The sequence below is a fragment of the Aythya marila genome (genome assembly GCF_965140915.1).
Source record: "Aythya marila genome assembly, chromosome: 2".
In the NCBI taxonomy this organism is placed as follows: Eukaryota; Metazoa; Chordata; class Aves; order Anseriformes; family Anatidae; genus Aythya; species Aythya marila.
In genome coordinates this window covers 10,228,569-10,250,321 of record NC_139043.1, presented here as the reverse complement: position 1 = coordinate 10,250,321, position 21,753 = coordinate 10,228,569, and the positions used below count along the sequence as shown (strand labels likewise).

The 21,753-nt window shown below is 37.2% G+C and overlaps 1 protein-coding gene across 1 annotated transcript in view; it reads left to right on the top strand.

The window, feature by feature from the left end:
• Nucleotides 1-21,753, top strand: part of PTPRN2 (protein tyrosine phosphatase receptor type N2) — a 654,334-nt gene that overhangs the window by 153,687 nt on the left and 478,894 nt on the right. Inside the window, exon 3 of the mRNA XM_082755144.1 lies at nucleotides 11,988-12,101. Coding sequence (XP_082611270.1) covers nucleotides 11,988-12,101 — 114 coding nt within the window. The remainder of the gene's footprint in view (nucleotides 1-11,987; nucleotides 12,102-21,753) is intronic.

Below are 21,753 nucleotides of genomic sequence, written 5' to 3'. Positions count from 1 at the left end.
TTGGAGACATCTCCAGTGAGGCCTGTATCATCACCCTCTCGTGGGTCCCTTGGCCAACCTTATTCTGGACAGAACAAGAGGTAGGCTTGGCTGTGGCTGAATACCCGGAGGATGGCAAAACACGGGCAGAAGAGTGAAACTCCAAGCAGTCTTTGTGCAGAGACTTGGGTGAATAGTCAATATGCATCATAAGTTCAGCAATATTCTTGAAATGTGTGTGACTAGTTTCTTGAGTCCAGCAGAAACTTCAGAATAAAAGATTTTGGGCAGAAGCATCTTCATTTATGATTGAAATCCTTTCAGTGAGCTCTGTTGCAACGTGCTGAAAAAAGTGCTGGTTTCTACCTGGAAGAGCACAAGGGTGAAGTATTAGCAGAGGCAACAGGCGGAACATCTCCTGTATTCTGTACAGTTTTGTTGTCCCAACCAAGCATGTTGATAAGCAATATAGTGATAATAATAATGAGGGAGAAATTTAGATGGCATTCATTAGTGATATACTGTTCCAGTGTGTGATTTTTTTTTTTCCTGATCCTGTAGTCTGCGCTTCCAATTTTTTTATTTTGCATTTTTGATGAACTGCTACTTCCTCCTTTGGTAGCATAGGTGCTTTGTTCAAAATGAATCTTTTATAGAAGTCTTTTAAGAAGTCTTTATACTGAATATACAGTTCCTGCATTTAACCACTAAATTCCAGGAAAATCTGAAGCTTAACTTGAAGCTTAAATTCTCCCCCTCAATTCCAGTTTAATAATGGATTTTAGTTTTATACACTATTTTTAAAAAGCACATTACTATTTATAAGTATCCTCAAATGTTAGCAATTTCCTGTGAGTTGTATGCATTCTATGAATAAAACAGGAAGCAATTTGGTGTTGCACAATCCACATGTATTGAGGGGTCTTTGCACCCATTGCAAAAGCAGAAAAATGTGGCCTTTCAGATACATTCTTACCATAACTCCAGACATTGCAAATCTTAGAAGAAGTTATGTGCAGCAGTAAAGCTGAGGAGAATAAAATACTTCCCAGTCCTATTGCACATCTCCATTCCCATATCATTTCATCTGTCTGTGGGCTTACTTAGAGATACAAAAGATCATCCTCTGTGCTGAAGGCAGACTTTTGCACTGGAAAAGGCTTTTCACTGTAGGGCTTTTTCCATCCCATAGATAATCTCTTTTGCTTCTCTCAGTGTCCTTTCCAAAATTTATCACTCATTTTAAAACTTGGAGACCAGAACTCTGTATTCCCATACTGACCTCATCAATGCTGCACAGTGAATGACATCACCTCCTTATTCCAACTTATTGCTGTCACGTTCATCTATTCACAAACCTTATGAGTGTTTTTGTCCTGGAACTGTCTCTGACTGAACTCTGAGGTCTGAACCAAGCAAGGAGGACTGTGATTTTGTCATTCCTGTCACCTCTTGCCATTAGCAAAGCTGCTTTTGAAATAGCTGCTGGATGCAGCTTCTGATAGGTGGTCCTAGGTATGTAATATATTTAGCTGTCTTAAAACATATTTTGTTTGAAAAAGGTCAGATTGTTCATTGTCTTGTCAGAAGAAGCAGAAGCAGTTAGCATTTCTCTGTCTAAGCTTGAGGTGAGGTTCTTGGCTGTCCCAGTGCCTGTTTGTAGGCTTGCTTGGTGCTGTGGCTTCTATAGGCATGCTGATATTTCATACTAAAGCAAGTATGATATTCGAGGTAGCTCCAAAAAGTTTTAATCAGTCCACTGGGTGCACTGTGTGCAGTTACCCTAATTTCAAAGAGTTTCTCCTCCCCTTTGTAAAGGAATGCATTTGGAATTTCTGCTGATGTGTTCAGGTGGGCATAACATAATTTTCCATAATTTTTGTAATACTTTGCAGCTAGGGAACAAGATGGAGATCTTTATTACTATAATTTCATGCATGTTTGAAGTCAATTCCATTTAGGAATAAATTCAGTAGCTCAGATTACAAAAGTCATCTGCTGTTTCAATAAATATTTTTCTGCAAAGATCTAGGAAGCTTCAAGTTTGGCAAAGGTCAGCAAGGAAATTTGACCTAACTAGTAGATATTGCCGGTAATGAATATGAATGCAATGGTCAGTAGTCATGTTTTCATGAGAACACTGTCTCCTGCAAACCCATAATAAATAACTCTTCAAATACGAGTTCTTGGCACTTAGCCACTTAGCTCTTGGACTCCAGTTAAAACCTTCACTACTTTGTTTTTAATACCAAATGAAAATTAATGCAGAAATCCATTTTGCTGAACATGTTTTCTTGCAGAGTTATTTTTGCTTTGGGAATACAGATGCAAGAGCAGCTCTAGTCTGATCACACACTGAAGACATTGCCAGCACCAAAGTGGTTCTTGGCACCAACCGAAAATGTAATGGGGATCCTTGAAGTGACTGAAGTACATCTCAGTGATACTTGGAAAATTAGTGTGCATAAATAAGCATTAGTATATTTGCATGTCATTGCTTCCATAAATAAATCCTTAGTCCCTCCAGTAACCTCTGTTCCTAATTGCATATTCAGTAAAAAAAAAGAATTGTTCCTGTTTCATCATTCCCCACTGCACTGGCTCAATAGTAAACAGTCCAAGCAAAAGGGAGCTGCATTGCTCTTTCAGGAAGCTGTGGAACAGCTTCAAAATACTTTCTCCCTGCTTGAAACTTGTTCTGATTCAGTTTGTTCACTTTTGTCTTTTCACTCCATTTCTCCCAAGAATGTCATAAATAATTAATCAACCAGGTTGCATAGACTTCCAGTCTTTTTCCCATAAAGAACCATAGAATCAGAGAACAGTTTGGGTTGGAAGGGACCTTAAAGCCCACCCAGTTCCAACCCCCTGCCATGGGCAGGGCCCCCTCCCAGCAGCCCAGGCAGCTCCCAGCCCCATCCAGCCTGGCCTTGGGCACTGCCAGGGATGGGGCAGCCACAGCTCCTCTGGGCAGCCTGGGACAGGGCCTCACCACCCTCAGTCAGATAGCTCAGTGTTTAAGGATCTATGTGGCTATCACCTTTCTTTCCATTTTCTCTTTATCTGTTCTGTAGTTTATCCATATTTTCACAGTAATGATCTGTTCAGAATTTAGTGCAGTATTTTCTCTGTACACTGGAAAAAGCTTTTTCTAGTTGGGGGGTGGTACATGGCTCAGATTTATCTGTAATGAGATAGCAATGTAAAATAAAAACTTCCATGTTAATCCTGCAGTCCAGTGACTAAATGTGCTAAAGAGATAGCTTTAATGTAAGTCTATTAATACTTGACTTATACTTGAATTTAAGGTATCTTTCCAGTTGGAGAAGGATTTATATGTTTGAGCCTTTCCTCTCTTTTCTCTTTAGTACCATTACTGTCAAAAAAAAGAAGTTGCTATTCAGATAATTTGGATTGAAAACTCCTTTTTTTATTTTTATTTTTTATTTTTTTCTTAAAGACATCATGGTTAATATTGAGCATGTAGTTTTGCTTAGAAATGCCTCTTAATATATTAAAATTAGAGTTTGGGTATTTTCTCAAAGGTTGCCTCAAATCTGGGTTGGTCTCTGTGATGAAAAGTAGGTGCAGGTGGATTCGTGGCTTGCAGTCTGCAGTGATCATCTGGATGTGGAAAATGTCACAGAGCAAGACAGGCAGAGCTCTGTCATCCTTTCTCTTCTTAATCATGGAGACAAAACCCACAGTTTTCACAGTTTTTATTCCACATGGTTACCTAGATTGTGGAAAATTTGAGTTTGGATCTCTAAGAAATGCTAAGCATTATTGCACGTTATTATTGGAACATCAGCTCAAGCAGCAAAAAAATTAAGACTTGCTCTCTTTACACCTCTGCTTTTTCCTTTTCTTGAACTCCCTCCTGCCCTTTCCTGCCCAGGAATAGCCATTGTTGCTCTGGTTGGGAGACCGATGGAGGACCCATTAAGACTGAGGTTTGCTTCTGTGCTGTGAATCACAGAAAGCAGACATTGAAATCTGGACAGCTTGTACTCCTGGCTGATTTTTTTTTTTTTTTTTTGGGGGGGGGGGTTGAGGGGAAGTAGGCAGCACTTATTTTCATAGCTAGACTGCTCTTGCTTTGTTAAACTGTAGATAGCTTTGTCACAATCCCTTCCTTCCCTCTTTTTGTTATACTCAACTGAGAGTAGCATTTTTTTTAGTTACTTTCTCTACAGTTTATATGTTTTAGTTGTAACAAAAAAATTCTCAAGGGAACGTGTGCATTATATTTTGGGACCATGCAATCCACCACTTAAATTACAGGTTAGCACAGAAACACTTCCTGGAATGACATCTCCCTTCTGTTGAAGGTTATATCTGTTTTCTGATGAAGGAAGAACATAGTCCTCCAGAACTTGCTCGCAGAATTGCTCCTCGAGGAGACTGCAAACCTCAGAGGAGCTTTCATTAGGGCCTCAGGAGAATCTGAAGCTTTGCAAATCCCAGCCCTATCACAGCATTTGCATATGAGTTAACTAATACTGTTGTTATTGTGAAATTTTAGCATTTAATATGAGCACTTTCATAATTGCTAGCATGCCATCAAATTGTTTCCATAATCAGAAATATTCCAGATGTTCAATCAGGTTTCGGGTTTCTTGGTTGAAAACCAGCCATGCAGTTTTATCCCTAAATGTCTGTGTCCAACGAGGTGAAGAAAGGTGTTAAATCTTGTTAGAGCCCTCTCACAGGACTGTTAAGTGATCTGGCTTTCAGCAGAATTTATGTTACCTTTGACTTTCAGGCAGCAGTTTATGTAGTTGCTGATGAGGAGTGTATTCATGGACCATTGTTAATACACAGTACATGGTGTTTTTTTGTTGGGTATTTTTTCTCAAGTTTAGAACTCCTAACTTTATCATTTTCTGTTTCTAATGGTGTCTCTATTAAATCTAAACCATAAATCTACAAAAATATTATTTGTGTTTTATTTACAGTTGAGGATTTACTTTTATTATGTAATGTATTATGCCCTAAGTGCTAGAAAAAGCCGAATACCACTACCTACTCTTTTAAAAACAATGCGTGCATTTTGTTTGCTTTCTTAATAATGCGTTAATTCTAGAAATAAATAGCCATAAGTATATTTTTAGTATTGTATTCCTTAATTTTAACTAACTGCCCTAAAAACTTCCCCACACCTATCAACCATTAGGATGGGGAACGCTGAGGGTGGCTGTAACTTCATAGCTGTGTTTTCCAGATGAAGTCAAATGCATCTGAAAGCAATAAACTTAGCAGGTGAATAGCAATTGCTCCAGGACTGATCCCGGAGCACGAAACTGTCCACTAGATGCCACTCTTACTGCTCCGAAATGGAAATAACCAAGGACTACTGAGGCTGCGCCTAGATAAGCAAAATAAAATGGTAAAAAGGTTTTAAAAGTTTAACGGGGGGGGGGGGTGGGGGGGGTGGGGGGATTGCCTCCTATGAAGGCAGCATTCTCCATGGAGCACTGCAGATTTGCAATGCAGTTAACCATGCTTGCAGGCAGTAGCTTTGCTGAACTGCTGCAGTGAGACTTGTAAGCATTTGCTGTTTGAAAGCATTGAAGTAATATTTTCAAAACATTACATGAGAAATGACACTGTGGAAGCCACTGCTGCTCTTTGTGATCTCTACCTCGCTCGTAAAGAGAATTTAAAAGGAAACATCTAAAGTATGAACATTTTTTTTTTTTTAAGGGAATATTAAAAATATGTTGTTTGCTGAAGAGCTTCCTTGTAAATGAGTGTAGATTTGTGGGCTATGTCTTCTGAAATAAACTTCCCAAAATGCAGCTTAATGTACTCTTCAAGGAATGGTACCATTTTTTCTTTTTTACAAAAGGATTTTGGAACCAAACACCTTACTGGGCAGAAACAGCAGGGAGAGAAAAGTAAAATGCTTCAACACTCTCTTTCATACTTTCTAGAACATTTAATCTCTGTAACCATGAAGTCTGGTATCATGGGACTTTTGAGGTGTAGATATAATGCCTCTCATTGGAATATGGTTTGTTCTTTCCAGTCAACAAATGGGGCTCTAAACTTGGGTTATTAGACACTAAGTATTGGCATTCTCATTAGTCCTGGACTACTCTTGGACCCTACATCTCCTTAAACCCAAAGCCAGGGGAAGGTGAGTGAAGTGTACATGCTCAGTGAGAAGAAAGAATGTTCTTCCAGAAGGTTTGGTTGCTGAAGGCTGGTGCCCACTGAAATCTGTGAAGAGGCATTAGGGGAAGTTCTCTGATAATAACTACATGAGCGCAAATGAGACAGAGGTGGCAGCAGATGCACTTTCATCTACTGCTGGACCTTTCATGTACTATCCATCTACTGTGGGCTTTCTTGTTCACGTTACAGCACAGGAAAAAAACACAATGCCTACAATACATGTATAGGGCAAAACTTTTTAGACAAAGCTTTACTTCATAATTCTTCAACAATTGTCAGGTAATTAGAGTAAGGAATCTGAAGTGTTGGTTGGTGTCTGTATGCAAATACTGTTTCTGTCTGCTTCCTTCCCTGCTGCTGCAGGAAACTTGGGCAGCAGCAAGACTGGGTGCTCCAAATCGGCAGCTTGGAGGCTCTTCTGCAAAGGTCACTTGTCAGCGCCATGCAAAAATTTCACTGCATGTAGATCTAAATAATTAATTACTGCAGAACACAATCTTTTAATTTCCATCTATTAAGCTTTCATCTGCCTGCAGATAAACTCCAATGCCTCTACCAGTCCTCATAGCTTTGCTCAGCAGCAAAATTCATTCAACAAGTACTCAGTCTTTTCCTTTTTTTTTTTTTTTTTTTTTTTTTTTTTTTTTTTTCTTCCTGGTGTTTAAAACTAGGCCAAATCTTGTATACATCTTTGGATTCTCAGATTAGTCATACACCAAGTATGGTTTCAGGATGGGATATGTTTCTGTAGCCATGGACAGCTTATCAGACTCTAATATTTTTGTTTGCTTGTTTTTCTTTTGTAGTAAACACTACAAATGAATGAATCAGCTGCCCACAAATAACCTTGCCTTCAAGGTAAAGGTGGTCACTCCGTAAGTGTCTAAAGACTTTTGACCACCTGCTCAGCATGATGCCTGCTTACCTTACCAACTGAACATGTTGACACAATAAACTTCCAAAAAATCTGTTTTAAACTATAGATTTTCATGGCCTCCTTTTACATAATTCAGTACCTAGATGTCATTCATGAATGCAGTGTGTGTGGTGCTTCCTTCCTCAGTAGGTGGCATAAATATCCACTAATTCATGTAAATAATGTACCATGGTCCATAGTGTTGTCTCTAATAGAAGAGATTCATCTGAGAGGTTCATTTGAGATCTTGTTGGGCATCTGGGTTAGGTTAAATTTCTGTATTTTAGTATTAACATCTAACTACGTAATATGTCTTTGTCAAAATGCAAGCTTTTAAAGAGGAGCTCCTAAAAAATATGTATGGAATATTAAACACAGTAACAAAGTAGCTAAATACATAAGGAAGTATCTCACCATCTCCCTGGGTATATTATTCCTGTGTTTTAGTCTCTTCTTTGGAAACAAATGGAGAAGCTATCTAAAAGTCAACATTACAATGCTGCCAGCGCAGATGTTCCCAGATCTAAGTATAACTTACACGGTATTACTATGGAAATTTCAGATACTACTTTTTGCTAACTGTTAGCAAATGATAGCACTTTAATAGCAACCATATGTGTATATTGATCGGTTGTCTCAACCTTCCCTCATTCTGGGCATGTGTAAAGAGCAGATGTCTCTCGCATATTACTGTCTTTCTTGGAATACTATTTTAATCAAAGTTCAGTGCGAACACACTCTTAACGGCTGTGGGCCTACAGTGCTTTTCCTTGGATGGTGGTTATTAAAGCATCAGTCATGCTTTGAACTTCCTTCACTGTATGATATCTTCTGTAAAATCTGGAAGCTTTTCTAGTTTCCTTTTTTTTTTTTTTTTTTTTTTTTTTTTTTTTTTTTTTTTTTCTTCAGGATAACACTGGGCAATTCACTGGGCTTTTCTCATCAGGGATGTTTCAATTTCCAGTGAAATAGGCATACTGCGGGCTTCTGGGGTCCTGTCGGCTGCAGTGGCCCTGCATCACCCTGCTCTGGAGGTGGGGGCTGCTCATCTGGAAGGGTGCACCATGTAGTCATTCCCTGTAAAGACTGCAATATTTTTAGATAGGTTGTAGCAGGGTAAGCTGGGTGGCATTCTGTGTCCTGGGGTGCATCAAGCAAAGCATGGTTAGCCGTCAAGGGAAGGGATTGTCCCATTCTGCTCTGTGCTGCATAGTACCTTAAGTATGATTAAGGAGGTATTGGGGAGGCATTGGGGAGGCAAGGACAATCCCCAGACAAGGACTGTATATCTCGAAACAAGACACTGAAACTCATGATAAGGAAGCGGCAGACGGACAGAGAAACAAACGTAAGGACTATAAATCTCAAAACTGGACATTGGAATTCATTATAAAGATACAACAAACGGAAGAATTGGCAACAACCAGCTCTCGCAATTAAGAAACATGCCAATTCAGCAGATTCCTGACCAAAGGTGAAAAGTACACTGTGAGGAAGACTCGGGGTCTTCCTCCCAAAGACCCCTGCCCACGTCCCAAAGACCCCTGCCCACAATTCTTGGAAGGCTCTACGCAGGCGCAAGGTGCCAAAAGGCTAATTAGCATGAGAAGCGAGGGAAGGCGGGGATAGGTAATGCATATGTATAGGTGCTTGTAGAATATTGATAGATTGATTGTATAAATTCAAGACTGCTTTCCGCTTTAGGTATGCACGATAGGTGGAGAGATCCCCCGTGCATCCAGCGCTGCAATAAAGAATATACCACTTAAAGGAATTTCGGCTTCGATCTTTGAATCAATCATTACATGCAGTTTTGGGCTCCACAGTATAAGAAGGCCATAAAACTATTAGGGAGTATCCAAAGGAGGGCTATGAGAAGGGTCTAGAGGGGAATGTGTATGAGGAGCAGCTCAAGTCCCTTGGTTTGTTCAGCCCAGGGCAAAGCAGACTGAGGGCTCATGGCGGCCTGCAGCTCCCTCACGAGGGGAGCGGAGGTGCAGGCTCTGAGCTCTGCTCTCTGGGGACAGCGACAGGACCCGAGGGAACGTCATGGAGCTGGGACAGGGGAGGGTCAGGATGGGGGTTAGGGAAAGGGTCTGCACCCAGAGGTGATCTGGCACTGGGACAGGCTGCCCAGGGCAGTGGTGACAGCACAGAGCCTGCTGGAGTTCAAGAAGCACCTGGACACCTCTCTCAGACATAGGGGCTGATTTTTAGTTACCTTTTGTGGAGCCAGGAGTTGGACTTGATGATCCTTGCGGGTCCCCTCCAGCTTGGGATATTCCGTGATTCTGTTATTCTATTAAAACAAGGTTTGTGCTGGACCAATGCTATTTATGACTTTGGGCCAAATCTGCCAAACAGTGTTCTTGGAAAGAAAGAAGGCAAAGCATTTACTTATTATTATTATTATTATTATTATTATTAATAATAATATTATTATTAATATATTTTAAAAAATTTCTCTCGCTTGCTTCCCCCCCTCCCCCTGTAATCTATGTAACTTTTAGCAGGTTTAATGGAGAGGTACCCTGAAAATTGAATGTTCAACCTCAAATTAATTATTTAGTCTTTAAATCTTGGCACAGAAGCCTTGCAATCAAATAAAAATCTAACAGAACAACCTAGGAAGATTACTGTTTTTATTTTATTTTATTTTATTTTATTTTATTTTATTTTATTTTATTTTATTTTATTTTATTTTATTTTATTTTATTATTTTATTTTTTACTGCACTGAACTATGAAATCCAATGTTTACACAACTCCAGTCCAACTGTAATCCCCACTGTAAAGACCCTCCTATTTTACCGATGGTATTTACCAACCGCTCCATGGGGCATATTTCGCTTCCTCAACCCTGGTGCTGCAGATAGCAGAGCAGAGCGTTGTTTAGGATTGCAGCTCTTTAAAACTCGTTGTGCCCATATTTCAAGTACAACAGCCAAAATAATTTGCAGTTTCTTCCTAAGAAGCCCTATGGTGTTTGGGTTGCCCAAGCTCATATGATAATTGTTAATTTTAGAATTTAAATACTTTTTGTTGTATTCAACAGCAGTGGGCAAAAGGTTTCTGAAAACTGGTTTTTGGCCTCTTCGATTTTGTGGATGAATTAGCTTTTATATCCATTAAAATGTTTTTAAATGGTACTAATATGAACATTTTTAGTCTATGTTTAAGAATGAATGCTTCTCTGGACTGAGAAATAAATTTATAATTATGTTTAATGTATATTATTTTTTTAAAAATCAAATAATATTAAGTGCTTATTGTCCTAATTGTTTATATCCAGTAATGGTGGTATTTCAAATCATGGTTCTTTAAGAACAGTCCTGTCCTTAAACTGAAATGTTCTGTTCTTTTTTGAATCAAGACCTTATTTATTCCCATTATCCACCCACTTATGAGTGACTGATATTTATATACTTTGCTCATTTCCAACAGCAACAGGTTCTTAAGCAGAGGTGAATATTCCACCCATAATATTTTAATCTGCTGTTAAGCTGCTTTATACATCATATGGCAGAAAAATAAAACAGTTCTGTACATGTGGTTTCTAAACCTAGTTTCCCATTAAAAAAAAAAAATAGACTGAGAAGTAAATTTTTTAATTTGGATTAACTTAATTTAGCTGTTGTAACTGTTGGCTGGAGGATTGGAAAGGTGAAGAAAGCAGAAGTTGGCTAATTTCAATGGGGTATTTGTATTTAACAGTGAAGGCTAATAATGCCTATTTTTTTTTTTTTTCTGCATCCTGGATTGGTTTATTTTCTTTTATGCCATTATTTGTGTTTAGTGAACAGCTGTGTCTGTAGTTTCCATTTGTAGTCTTTTAGCTCTGTGAAGTAGCAGAGAAAGTAATGGACATTTGCAAATTAATACTTACCGTTATTTTCTGCTAATCTGATGTAGCTCTCCTCTTTGAGCATGGATGTAATATCAGAGCAGAAGTAATTACTATGTTAAAACTAGTACTGCAGCAGAATATTTTGCTAATTAAACTTGTTGCATTTAAATTGCTTCCTTTGGATCACTGTATGGAACTGAACTGTTTTGAACAATAAATGAACCCACTTTCTTTCTCAGAGGCCTAGGATTGCAGATGGTCAGATTGCATGTGAAGCACCTAGGCTCTGAATTAGTCTTTTGTGTGAAAGAGAGAAAGGTAATTTGAATGTTTGAACTCTCTGTTCCTCCCACACATACACAGGAAGCTTGTCTCAAAATGAACAATTCTCTAAATAAAGACTAATAAGAAGCTAAATTAATTAGAAGGTGTGATTTGAAAAGACATTGATGAGAAGAGTCTGTCATTTTAGACAAATGGAACGGAGCTAAATAAATTAGGCCACATTAATATCTCATTGTTCTGTGAGCAGCTTTCTTTTATTGCATTCATTAGAGGGTACTTCTTGAAATGAGCCTTTGCTAGCCATTATGGATTCAGTTCTCATTTACCAATGCCTAACACACAGATCTTGCATTAAAAATGTTTCAGCAAATCCTCATAGTTTCTGCAAATTAATATTTATATTTCTGGATGCTGTGCTTTTCATCTGCAACATAGTAGGCTCTGAACACCAATTTTTTCCTACTGAATTGGCAGTAAAGAAGTCTTACATCAAAAGATTTGGGAGGCAGAAATCTGAAATAACTTTATAAAGAAAACTGCAGTCATAACTTATACAGTAGACTCTTCCCCCAAATAATATTCTTTCCAGTATTTATTTATTTTGATAGAAAATACCCTGCCTCATGACTTCAGTAGTCCTTTGATAACTTTTTAAAGTGTCTTTTAAAAGGTCCCTTGAGTATATAATTAGGACACATTGGAAATGCGCGTCTCATCACACATTTCTTACTCTCAGAAAATGAAATGTATGTTTTTCCTTTTCTTTTTGTCTCTCCTGCAGATGGAATATTTGGGAGATGTCAGCAAGTGCCAGTAATAGACATATACAAATACGACATTTCACCCCCTGTTCTTCAGCGCCTAAGGATCATCCTGGAGAAGCTCTCACACAGAGGTATAGTGAAAACCCAGGACTGAGAGTTAGTTGCACTGGGGGTTACAATTATTTTGTGCTCCCTCTGTGGGGATGTCTTCAGAAGCTGTCGAGCGCAGTGTGTTCCAGGCCCGGTGGTGCAGACTTTATGAAAGTAAAAAGCTTTCTGACTCACTGAATCTGCAACGAGGGCTTGGCAAAGCAATTTCAGGAGAGGTACTTCCTCCTTGCACAGTGCATATCTGTGACTGACACTCTGTATACAATAAAATGTTGGCATCCGTGAATGCCGGTGTCATATAAATAAATCAGCAGGAAAGAAAAATAATTTTCTGTGTATATTTTTGCACCACAGCATATTTCAGGGTGCATATGTAGAAAACACAATAGTTAGCTAGAAAAAGTTCTGAACTTTCTGATAAATTGAGATGCATCCAGCTTCTCTGATTTCACTACAAGCTGCATTTACTGTGTTCCTTTTAATTTTTGTTCAGCTTTCCAAGGTTTATCTCTTTGCTCTTTCCAAAGATGAAAAGGATGTTCTACCCTCTGAATGGCATTAACTTGAACTAGCAAATCAAAACTTGGATAAAGTGAAAGATGATAAGGTCAACAAACATTTTAGGTACTAATACATGTAATACACCTCTGTTGGAGACAGCTGCAGAACCATGAAATCATTTTAATCTAAATTATTCCTAAAGCATTGTTGGAATGGTTAATTTTGCACTTGCATCATCTGTGTGGGTGTTTGTTCCTAAACAGATTCCAGTTACGATCTCATTTACAAACTAGTCATATTTTATTAATATAATGCAAGTGTGATTATGAGAAAAAAGTGGATTTCTCAGAAGTTCATGACTATACTTGGGATTGGACTTCCAGTTTGGAAAACACTGGGTTAGGTGATCCAAAAATTTTCCAGGGATTTATTTCCTGTTCAGTAGCCCATCCAAATAAAAAAAAAACTTTTGATGAAACTTGATTGTAGTATCTCCTGGCTGATTAACAGTTATATGTATATAGTACTTGAGGCATTTCACATCTATTTGTCTAAAGGATGACTTAAGCAAATTTATGAAAATACTATTTTGTCAGGGCAATATGGTATGGCTGGAAAATCTCTGTCTGAATATGGTGAAGAAGGGATTACAAACTTATCTCAGACAGCTAAACCGATGTCAGCGCTCATTTACATTGCCTGAATATTGTTGATAAGTCACATGTAAAGCTTCCTCCACAGGGATGTCAGAGCTGAGGAAAAACCTGCAGGACTCCCACACCCTTCTTGAGGGCATGTATAGGCCAATGGGATACCCCAGGCCATTTCAAATAATGCTCACCTGCCTCCGTCTCCTTGCCTACCATAAGATTTTGGACAGTTCAACTGAACTGAGGTGGCCCCTGCTACTTTGTGCTTATCTGATTAATAAAACCTGTTTAAGGAAACTGAGGTGTTGAAATTTGGACTTGTCTCATATATATATAATAGAAAGAGAATGACAATGAATACACAGATTGAAATTGTGGTAGAGAATGACAGTTTTGCTTTTATCTTTCCTCACTCATGCCATTTAGAGGTGCATGCACAAATACATATACGCTTTGAACTGATATAAAACTTTTGCAGGCTCTTTTTGTGGCCTGTGGGTATCCTAATGATGAGAATCTTAAATACATCTGTAAAAGATAGTAGAATGTCCTTGTTCAAAGTGATTGACGTGATAAAATCACTTTTTTTTTTTTTTTTTTTTTTTTTTTTAATTCTCAGTATCCTTGGCAAATTCTGAAGTGTTTAGTGAGGGCAGAAATATGGAAGGAGCAGAATCAATACAGGCTATCGCATTAATGGATTACTGACATCAGTTGCTCAGGGAAGACTCTGCTGTTTTCTGGTACTATCAGATGTAATACATTCAGCCCTTAGGAAATATACACTGGCCGTGATGGTCACTTGCACACAGGAACACTTGCAGGTGTTCCCCTGCAAATAGTGTGCAAAACATCATGACCATGTCTGCAGCATAGATGAGCAAGATGTCAAACCCATTTCAGTGTTTCAGCTAGCCTCCAGGAAGGGCTTCATTTTTTTCTGAAGTCTTATTTGCACTGCCTAGCTCCACTTAGTGATGCCCAACTTCCCTGAAAGAGATAAGTACAGCATCTGTTCTCTCCTTTTTGTGAAGAGTGGGACACATTTCTTTTGGAAGGCTTACATTGTAGGTCCCAAGACAAGTAAATCTTTTAACAATGTCTACATCAGACATTTTCTGGCTTTATTAGTCATATTTACTTAACTGTACCAGATACTTTGGAGATAACTAAGTGGTTTTCTAGTTTATTTTTATTTTTTTTAATGTTCCTTACATCATATTTTGTTTGGTTTGTTGTTTCCTTCATAATGACTTCTTGCAACATTACTCTCTCTCTCTTTTTTTTTTTTTTCTTTTTTTTTTTTTTTTTCGTAACAATGGTCTGCTGGCATCTATTTCCCTAGAGTTAAAAAAAAGATCAAAAATCTCATAGAATTTACATCCTCATATTTTCATATTTGCACATCACTTCTAAATGTTTCCCATATTTGGATCAAAGTCCAAATGGAAGATTATGTGGTCAGATGCTATAATACAATAGACAACGTGATGGGAATAGCAAATACCGTTTGTGATTCTGCTATCTCAGAATGTTTACTACAATAAGGAACCATATGACAGAAACTCAGATGAGTGACACACTTGATGATAATCTCTTTAATAAAGGACTTTGACTAAGATTGAATTCAGGTTTCATAATGATATAGATTTTATGTCTTCATTACACATTGAGTGTAATGTGTCCAAACTATCTACTAGTAGATTGATGATAGAAATTAATTCCTTAGAATATAATCCTTGGAATATTCCTATGAAGGAATTATCTGTTATCTATTCAAATATCCTTGTTCACAGCATTTTCATTCATACTGTCCTTGATTCTGTCAATTTTTTTTCAAAATACTCCTCAAGAATAAGAGTTTCTAAATATACAATTTTTATAAATGTATCTATATGGGAAAAGCCTTTCTTACAGTTGCTGAAACATCATGATGAATCACTTTTTGCAATCAGTGGTGCTATAGTTTATAATATATGAGGAACTGAAACATTTCTCATTGTCTGATAAACAGAACAATCAAAAGAATGCTGTTTAGATAGGACTAAAACATTAGAAAAGGGAATTGAAAGAATTACCAGCACAGAGGTGTGATTGAGTAGTGCCTGAAGGAACTGGAAATACTTATCACTGTGGTTGGTCTTTTGCATCCTCCTTGTCCAATCTGGGAAATGATACTGCTTGGAATACGCCTGGAATGATAAATCATCCATATACTTTCCTGCTTGAGTTTAAATATACAACATATCTTTTTACTGAAATGGATTAAATATGTTATAAAATGTTTTGTGTTCTTCTTGTCCCAACAATGCTACTATGAAAGCAAAGTGATCAAATTACTAAGATTCTTAGCAAGACTGTGGAAACATTTCATTTCATTCTAATGGTTGATCTATACGACTAGAAGCAATGGAATGCGATAGGAGGTCTAATCATGGTACATTATAACTCAAGTGTCAGTGCATAAATAGTACTTGAAATCTCAGCAAAAGCAATAATAAAAGAGGATATTAGTATTGTTCAACTTGCTTGTTCCAAGAGGGAATTATATTTGTTTCACAGAATGGTTTCTAACCAGTGATTCAGGAGACTAGCTAATAACATGGGACTAACTGTGTGAAAGTGCAACTGCCATAGCACATTACATTGGTAGAATAAAGAGTTCAGAGATGGAGCCTTGAAGACACACTGCCTTAAAGACACCTTAAAGAGCTCAGGGTCAGGTATTTGCTCAGGGACATGACAAGTGTCTATCTTAGGATTCTGCCTCTGGGAGGGGCCCCTGTGCCTGTTTAGGGGAAGAATGTAAGGAAAGTTCAAGCATACAGAAGCATTTCACATGATACACCCTCTCAGTGTTATATGCTTGGTGATATATGGTTCTTCTGAGCCAGAAGTCCTCTTTTTGTGTTCTTTGTATGTCCTGTGGACACCGTTTCTAGCACAAATCTACAGGACACTGTCCATTAGAAACAAAGCATGTTACACTAAAAATCAGTCTTTCAGCTTATGTCTTCTCTTTCACTTAGATTTTAATTAAATTTAGAATCTATGATTCAAATTACCAATGCTATCCCTTTACTGCAGGAGCCATGCAAGCATGACTATTTGAAAAAACAATCACATTAATGCTTTCATTTGCTTGTCTAAGCTGGAGCCATTACTAAATGTTCCCGAGCATGCTTGTCACTACTTACTTTTTTGCTTTAACACCTTGTTCCCAACTTTACTTGCAAGGAAAACAATTTCTTTCACACTACTTGGAAATGAGTCCTACTTGAGTTATTTGACTATCAACAGTGCTAATACAAGAACCAAAAAGAGGCTTGTGGGCTGTGGAAGTAGACAATAGATTTACTGAACATTTGAAAAAAGTACCACTTTTTTCCTCTTGTTTGTCTTCTTTGTAACCCAGGAAGCTCTTGGTGGAGAGTAAAAAGTATTTGTGCTAAGTTTTTTAGCCAGTTAAATGTAAGGTAATTAATATAACTTTGCTAGAAGTAATTTTATACTCTTATAGCAAATTCATTTTGAAAACTGAAATGATGTATGATCAGTTAACTTGAAAATTGAAATGAATGTGGCTTGTCATATGAAGCTTGTGAATTACAAAATGGTTGCTAAATATTTCAGTTGGGGCTATATTTCAGGGAAAATTAGAAAAAAAAGTATAATTTGTTACTGCAACAAAGGTGACGGACTTGAAAGTGAATTTGTAATGTTCAGTTTTGAAATAAACTTAAAGGGTATAATGCAATTCTTGTACTTATTTTCAAGGTGATTATTTACATTATGGAGGTATTACCTACATTGTGGAGGTATATAGAAAGCTGAATGAGGTAGGAGAAAACATTTTTTTCTTTAGGTTCAAATATTGATGTAAAGGAATGCAAACTCTTCTGTTGGCCTTAGGGGCTTTACTTGAATAGAACAGTGTGTTTACATCAAATTTCCTGGGCATCAGCTTGCTGCAGACATCATTATACTTAGCAAATTCTTCTCCTAAATGGTTGCTGAAGCCAGGAATTGAAGCATAAACCCCCATGACATGCTACACTGGAGGAACGGTGCTGGGACTGGATGTATTTACCTTCTCCTGGTATCGCTGTCACACTGCCTTAACTTTTTGGCTCAGTGGATAATAACACTGAAAAAGTAGCAAAGAATTCCTGCCTTTAAGTGCTAAAGCACCACTGATATTTTTTAGGTCTTCAAAAATGTAAGTAGAACTTCCAAAAATTTAGAATGAATTTCTAAGCAGCAAAAAGTAGACATTTTGAAAACCTTTTGTGAATGCCTGGTTTAGTTCATGTGTTTTGCATGGCACAGAACTGAAAATGCAGACAACTTCCATTTGGTTCCCTGAATAGCTGCTCCGCTCACCTGACATAATCTGAAATGGCATTGACTTGCTCTTTACCATATAACACATTTGTGAAATATGTTCTTCTCAGGAATTTGGTCTTTATGAAGAATGTGCTGGCATTGCAGAAATTGATTATATGAGCAAAACAGATCCTATGTATTCCATCAAAGATATTAGAAAATACAGAAGAAAACTTTATATATACATAAATTTAATTTACAACATATACAACATTTACATGTATATAAATTTAATATACAACATTTTTTGATTTTGCATCGTTTGAATATTCCTCTTTGGAAGATATGTATGTCATATCTATAGCATTATATATATATTGTTTAAAATTATGATCAATCAGAGCTTTGACTTATGTTTTTTGTTAAAATAGCACATTAACTAATATGTTTTATAGAAAGGAGAAAAGGTCTCCATGTCTCCTTTGTGTCATGTTTCTGTCAACCAGCAGTGACAATTGCTGACTGGGATCAGAATTCTTTGTGGCCCAGATAACTTTACAGCTTTTCTTCTGAAGGAAACATAGGAATTAGTGATAATATAATGCAAATATCAAAGACTGTCAATCAATTCCTGTCTTGCCTTCTTTGTTTTGAAGATCTCTGCAGCACCTCTTGGATTTTAACCTCTGAATTAATGCTTGGTCTTTTCCATGAAGCTCTCTGTATTGCCTCTTATACAGTTTGTTCTATTTCTGATCTTTGAAATTTGGAATCCATCTGTGTTTCCTCCTTCTGTGGAAGAAACCAAAGATGTCTTTTCTTGTTCCTGCTGGAATTCACTAAGCAAGCTCAACAGGCTTCTTTTGGATGGCCTTGTTCTCAACATTGGACTGAACAACAGCTCAACAGCAGAAAGTCTTTGTATTCAGGTTATTCATTAACATGCTGCCCTATTAATGATGTCATATGCGACTCTGATCTTCATTCTTATTCTCTTAGATCATTCTTTTTAAAAAAATAATACCTTCCAGAGGACCTATGAATGCACTGGGCTTGAAGTGGTATAGGTACATGATGTTTTAAAAACACCGTTAAAAACACAGTAATCAAATTGCAGTTCTTATCAGTTGTTCCCACACTTGGAATGTCAGCTAATACCAGTTGAAGCATGAGATTACTTCTTTAGGTGCTTTATTCTCTAATAATACTACTTTTGGAAATTGTGAATAACAATCTAGGATATCCAAACTAATTATGCAATTTTGGTTCATCTATAATTCTATATAGCACATTTACACATTCAATGTAAGTCTGATTTTTATCATTGTGCCACTACTGGTGATTTCTTCCTTGCTTTATATGTTTAATATTAAGGAATTTATTTTCCTCATCTATTTCTAAATTCACTGCATTTCTTTTTTATCTACAGCTTTCATCCCTGTCTACATGGCCTAACGTTCTATTGTTATCAACTCTTAATGACACCCAGTGTTTGACATTTTTAGCTTTAAAATATGTTCTAAATTCTGAAACATTTAGGTTTACCTTTTCAAAATTGTTTTGCTTTTTAAACTTACTCATATAAAACTTTAGTAGGTAGATCAGGTCCCCCTTTTACACCATCGTATGATTTAAACTTTGGCTTGTTTTAGCCATCAGTACAAATTCCCACAAAAGATTTTTTTTTCACTTTGCTATACAGAATGCATATATATATATATATATATATATATATATATATATATATATATATATACTTTTTTCACTTTGGATATTTTTATTCTTTATCTTATGGCTTTTGCAGAATGGATCTAAAAAATGTAGCAGTTTTCTGCAAAGACTGGGTGATATTAAGTCTCTTTTTTTAATCTACTTCTGTTATCTTTCCTGCCGATTCTTAGCACATACTTACTGTATTTCACACATTTCTCCTGTTTTGTTTTGCTTGTACATATGTGTATGGTCCTGGTTATACAGTGCAGCTCACAATAATAAAGTCATACTTTCCCTCCAACACTTGTCCATTGCTCAGTTTCTCTTTTGAAGCCTTGCACAGCCTTAAAATTGTATAACAGACTTTCACCTCATTTTGAGTCTTTGATTCCTGTTGCTGTCTGCTGTCTGGTTTCTAATTAAGCATTGCACAGACCCACATTGCATGCTTAACTAAACTCTCTTCAGTCGTTTAGGAATTCTTTGACAGTTCTTCTGGTTAACTTGCCATATTTCAAACATACAGTTATAAAACTACTTCCCTGCCCTGGTTTTGTTTTTGTTGTTGGGTGTTTTGTTAATTGATTAATTAATCAATTAATTTATTTTTAATGCACTATTTTTCACATTCCTTTAGCATGGTTAGATAATAGATTTTCTTTCCCTTATTTTACCTACAGGTTTCCCAACAATGCAGAACCTCTGACTCACAATGTTGACTCCTTAATTTTTTAGAAACACATCTTTTTGTTCCTTTTAGCTTCTGTATCTCCACTTGCTCTGGTGAAGAAGTCAAATTCCCGCCTGAACAACTGCTGACTGTTTGATCCTAGAAAGCTGTGTTTTCTTTAAATGCTCCTTCATATTCACTACTCTTTTTAATTTTGTTAAAAAAAAAATTCTGTCAGAGGTGGAAGGACTCTCTGTCCATCTTTATAGTATTTTTTCCTCTTCTAGTATTTTTTCACCTGTTCTCAGCTTCAACATTATTGGACCAAGCTTGAAGTTCTTATGTGTAATAAATACCATTTGTGTGCTGTTACCCATTTGTTTAGAAGCAGCTGGCTGTCATATACATATGTTACAGCCAATACATTTTTTGGGGGTATATTGTATTTCATCATCCCCAGCCTGTGTTTTACCCAGCTGACACACCGAAAAGGTTATCTGGGACACATGGAGAGGAGCCACAAGCAGAGCAGGAAACTGTAGGGGGGCAAAGTCCGACAGGGGATGGCATGTGGGAAACTGGAATAAGGTAGAACTGAGATGGGAGAATCATATCAGACTCATGAGTGGAAACCCATGGTACTGACAAACCCTTTTTGTAATTTAAAAGCAGTTGACTAAAAAGGCTTTTGGGTGGAGGGATAGGCCAGCTGGCAACCAGCAAGAGATCTGAGAGTGTCCTGGGTCTGGCCCCTGAGAGAGTCACTTACCCTTGTAGACAGCACAACACTGCTTCATGTAATTGATGGTGCAAGTGAAGTGTTAAAAATATAAAAATATCTAAAAATGGTAAAGATATGTTTGTCTTTACCACAAATTCAATTCCATAATCATTCCATTTTACTTAATCATGTGTTGTTTTTTTTTTGTTTTGTTTTGTTTTGTTTTGTTTTTTTCCCTGTGTTGTAAATGCCTGATCAGTAACCCATTGGAATAACTTTGCTATACTTGAATGTTAAGAAATGACCTTGATGAACAAAAGTCTGTTTAAGCTAGGGCATTAAATGAATAAGATGAAGGTCACCCATAGTGACAGATGGCACCTGTGTACAAACCCAACTGCACAACTTGAAACTGGCCCCAACTTTTTATGTCTTGACTACCCAACTTTCTGAGTTTCTCTGCATTTCCAGGTGGTTTGTAATTGCTGAGCTATCCCTTAGCTGAGACCAGTATAGATTTTGCAAAAGGTTTTTCTCCTCTTCCTTCAAGTAGCTGCTTCCATTTATTGCTGTATTTGCAAGGTGAGATCTTTTGACAGGGTGTTTTTCACAGACTTTAAATTCCACATCGGTCCTTGTTGGGAGCTGTCAGCTGGGAGCTGTCAGTCCTTCGTGGTAAATGTCCAATATCTAGTATTACATATCTATGCATAGTGAAAAAGACCATGTGAGAAATTACTAGGGTGTGTTACTGTATAATTTCCTCTGGTGTTATCCTTATGTGAAACGTTTAACAACTGTAATTCAAATAATTAATGTTAAATAGTTAAACAAGTTAAATGTTAAATCACACAAGTGCTAGTTTGAGGGTCCTCTGGAGGTTGACTAGTTCAGTCACTGGCTAAAAGCAGGACAGCTGGCAACTATATCAGAAGTCCTACAGGAGTCTTGAAAACCTACAAGGTTTTCCTCCAAGGATAGGGATTTAAAACCTCTTTGGGTGACCTTTTTGGCCAGCCCCAAATAGAAGAGGTCCTTCCCATATCCACTGTAAGTCTCCCAAACTTGTGACTTCTGCCCTTTGTTTTACT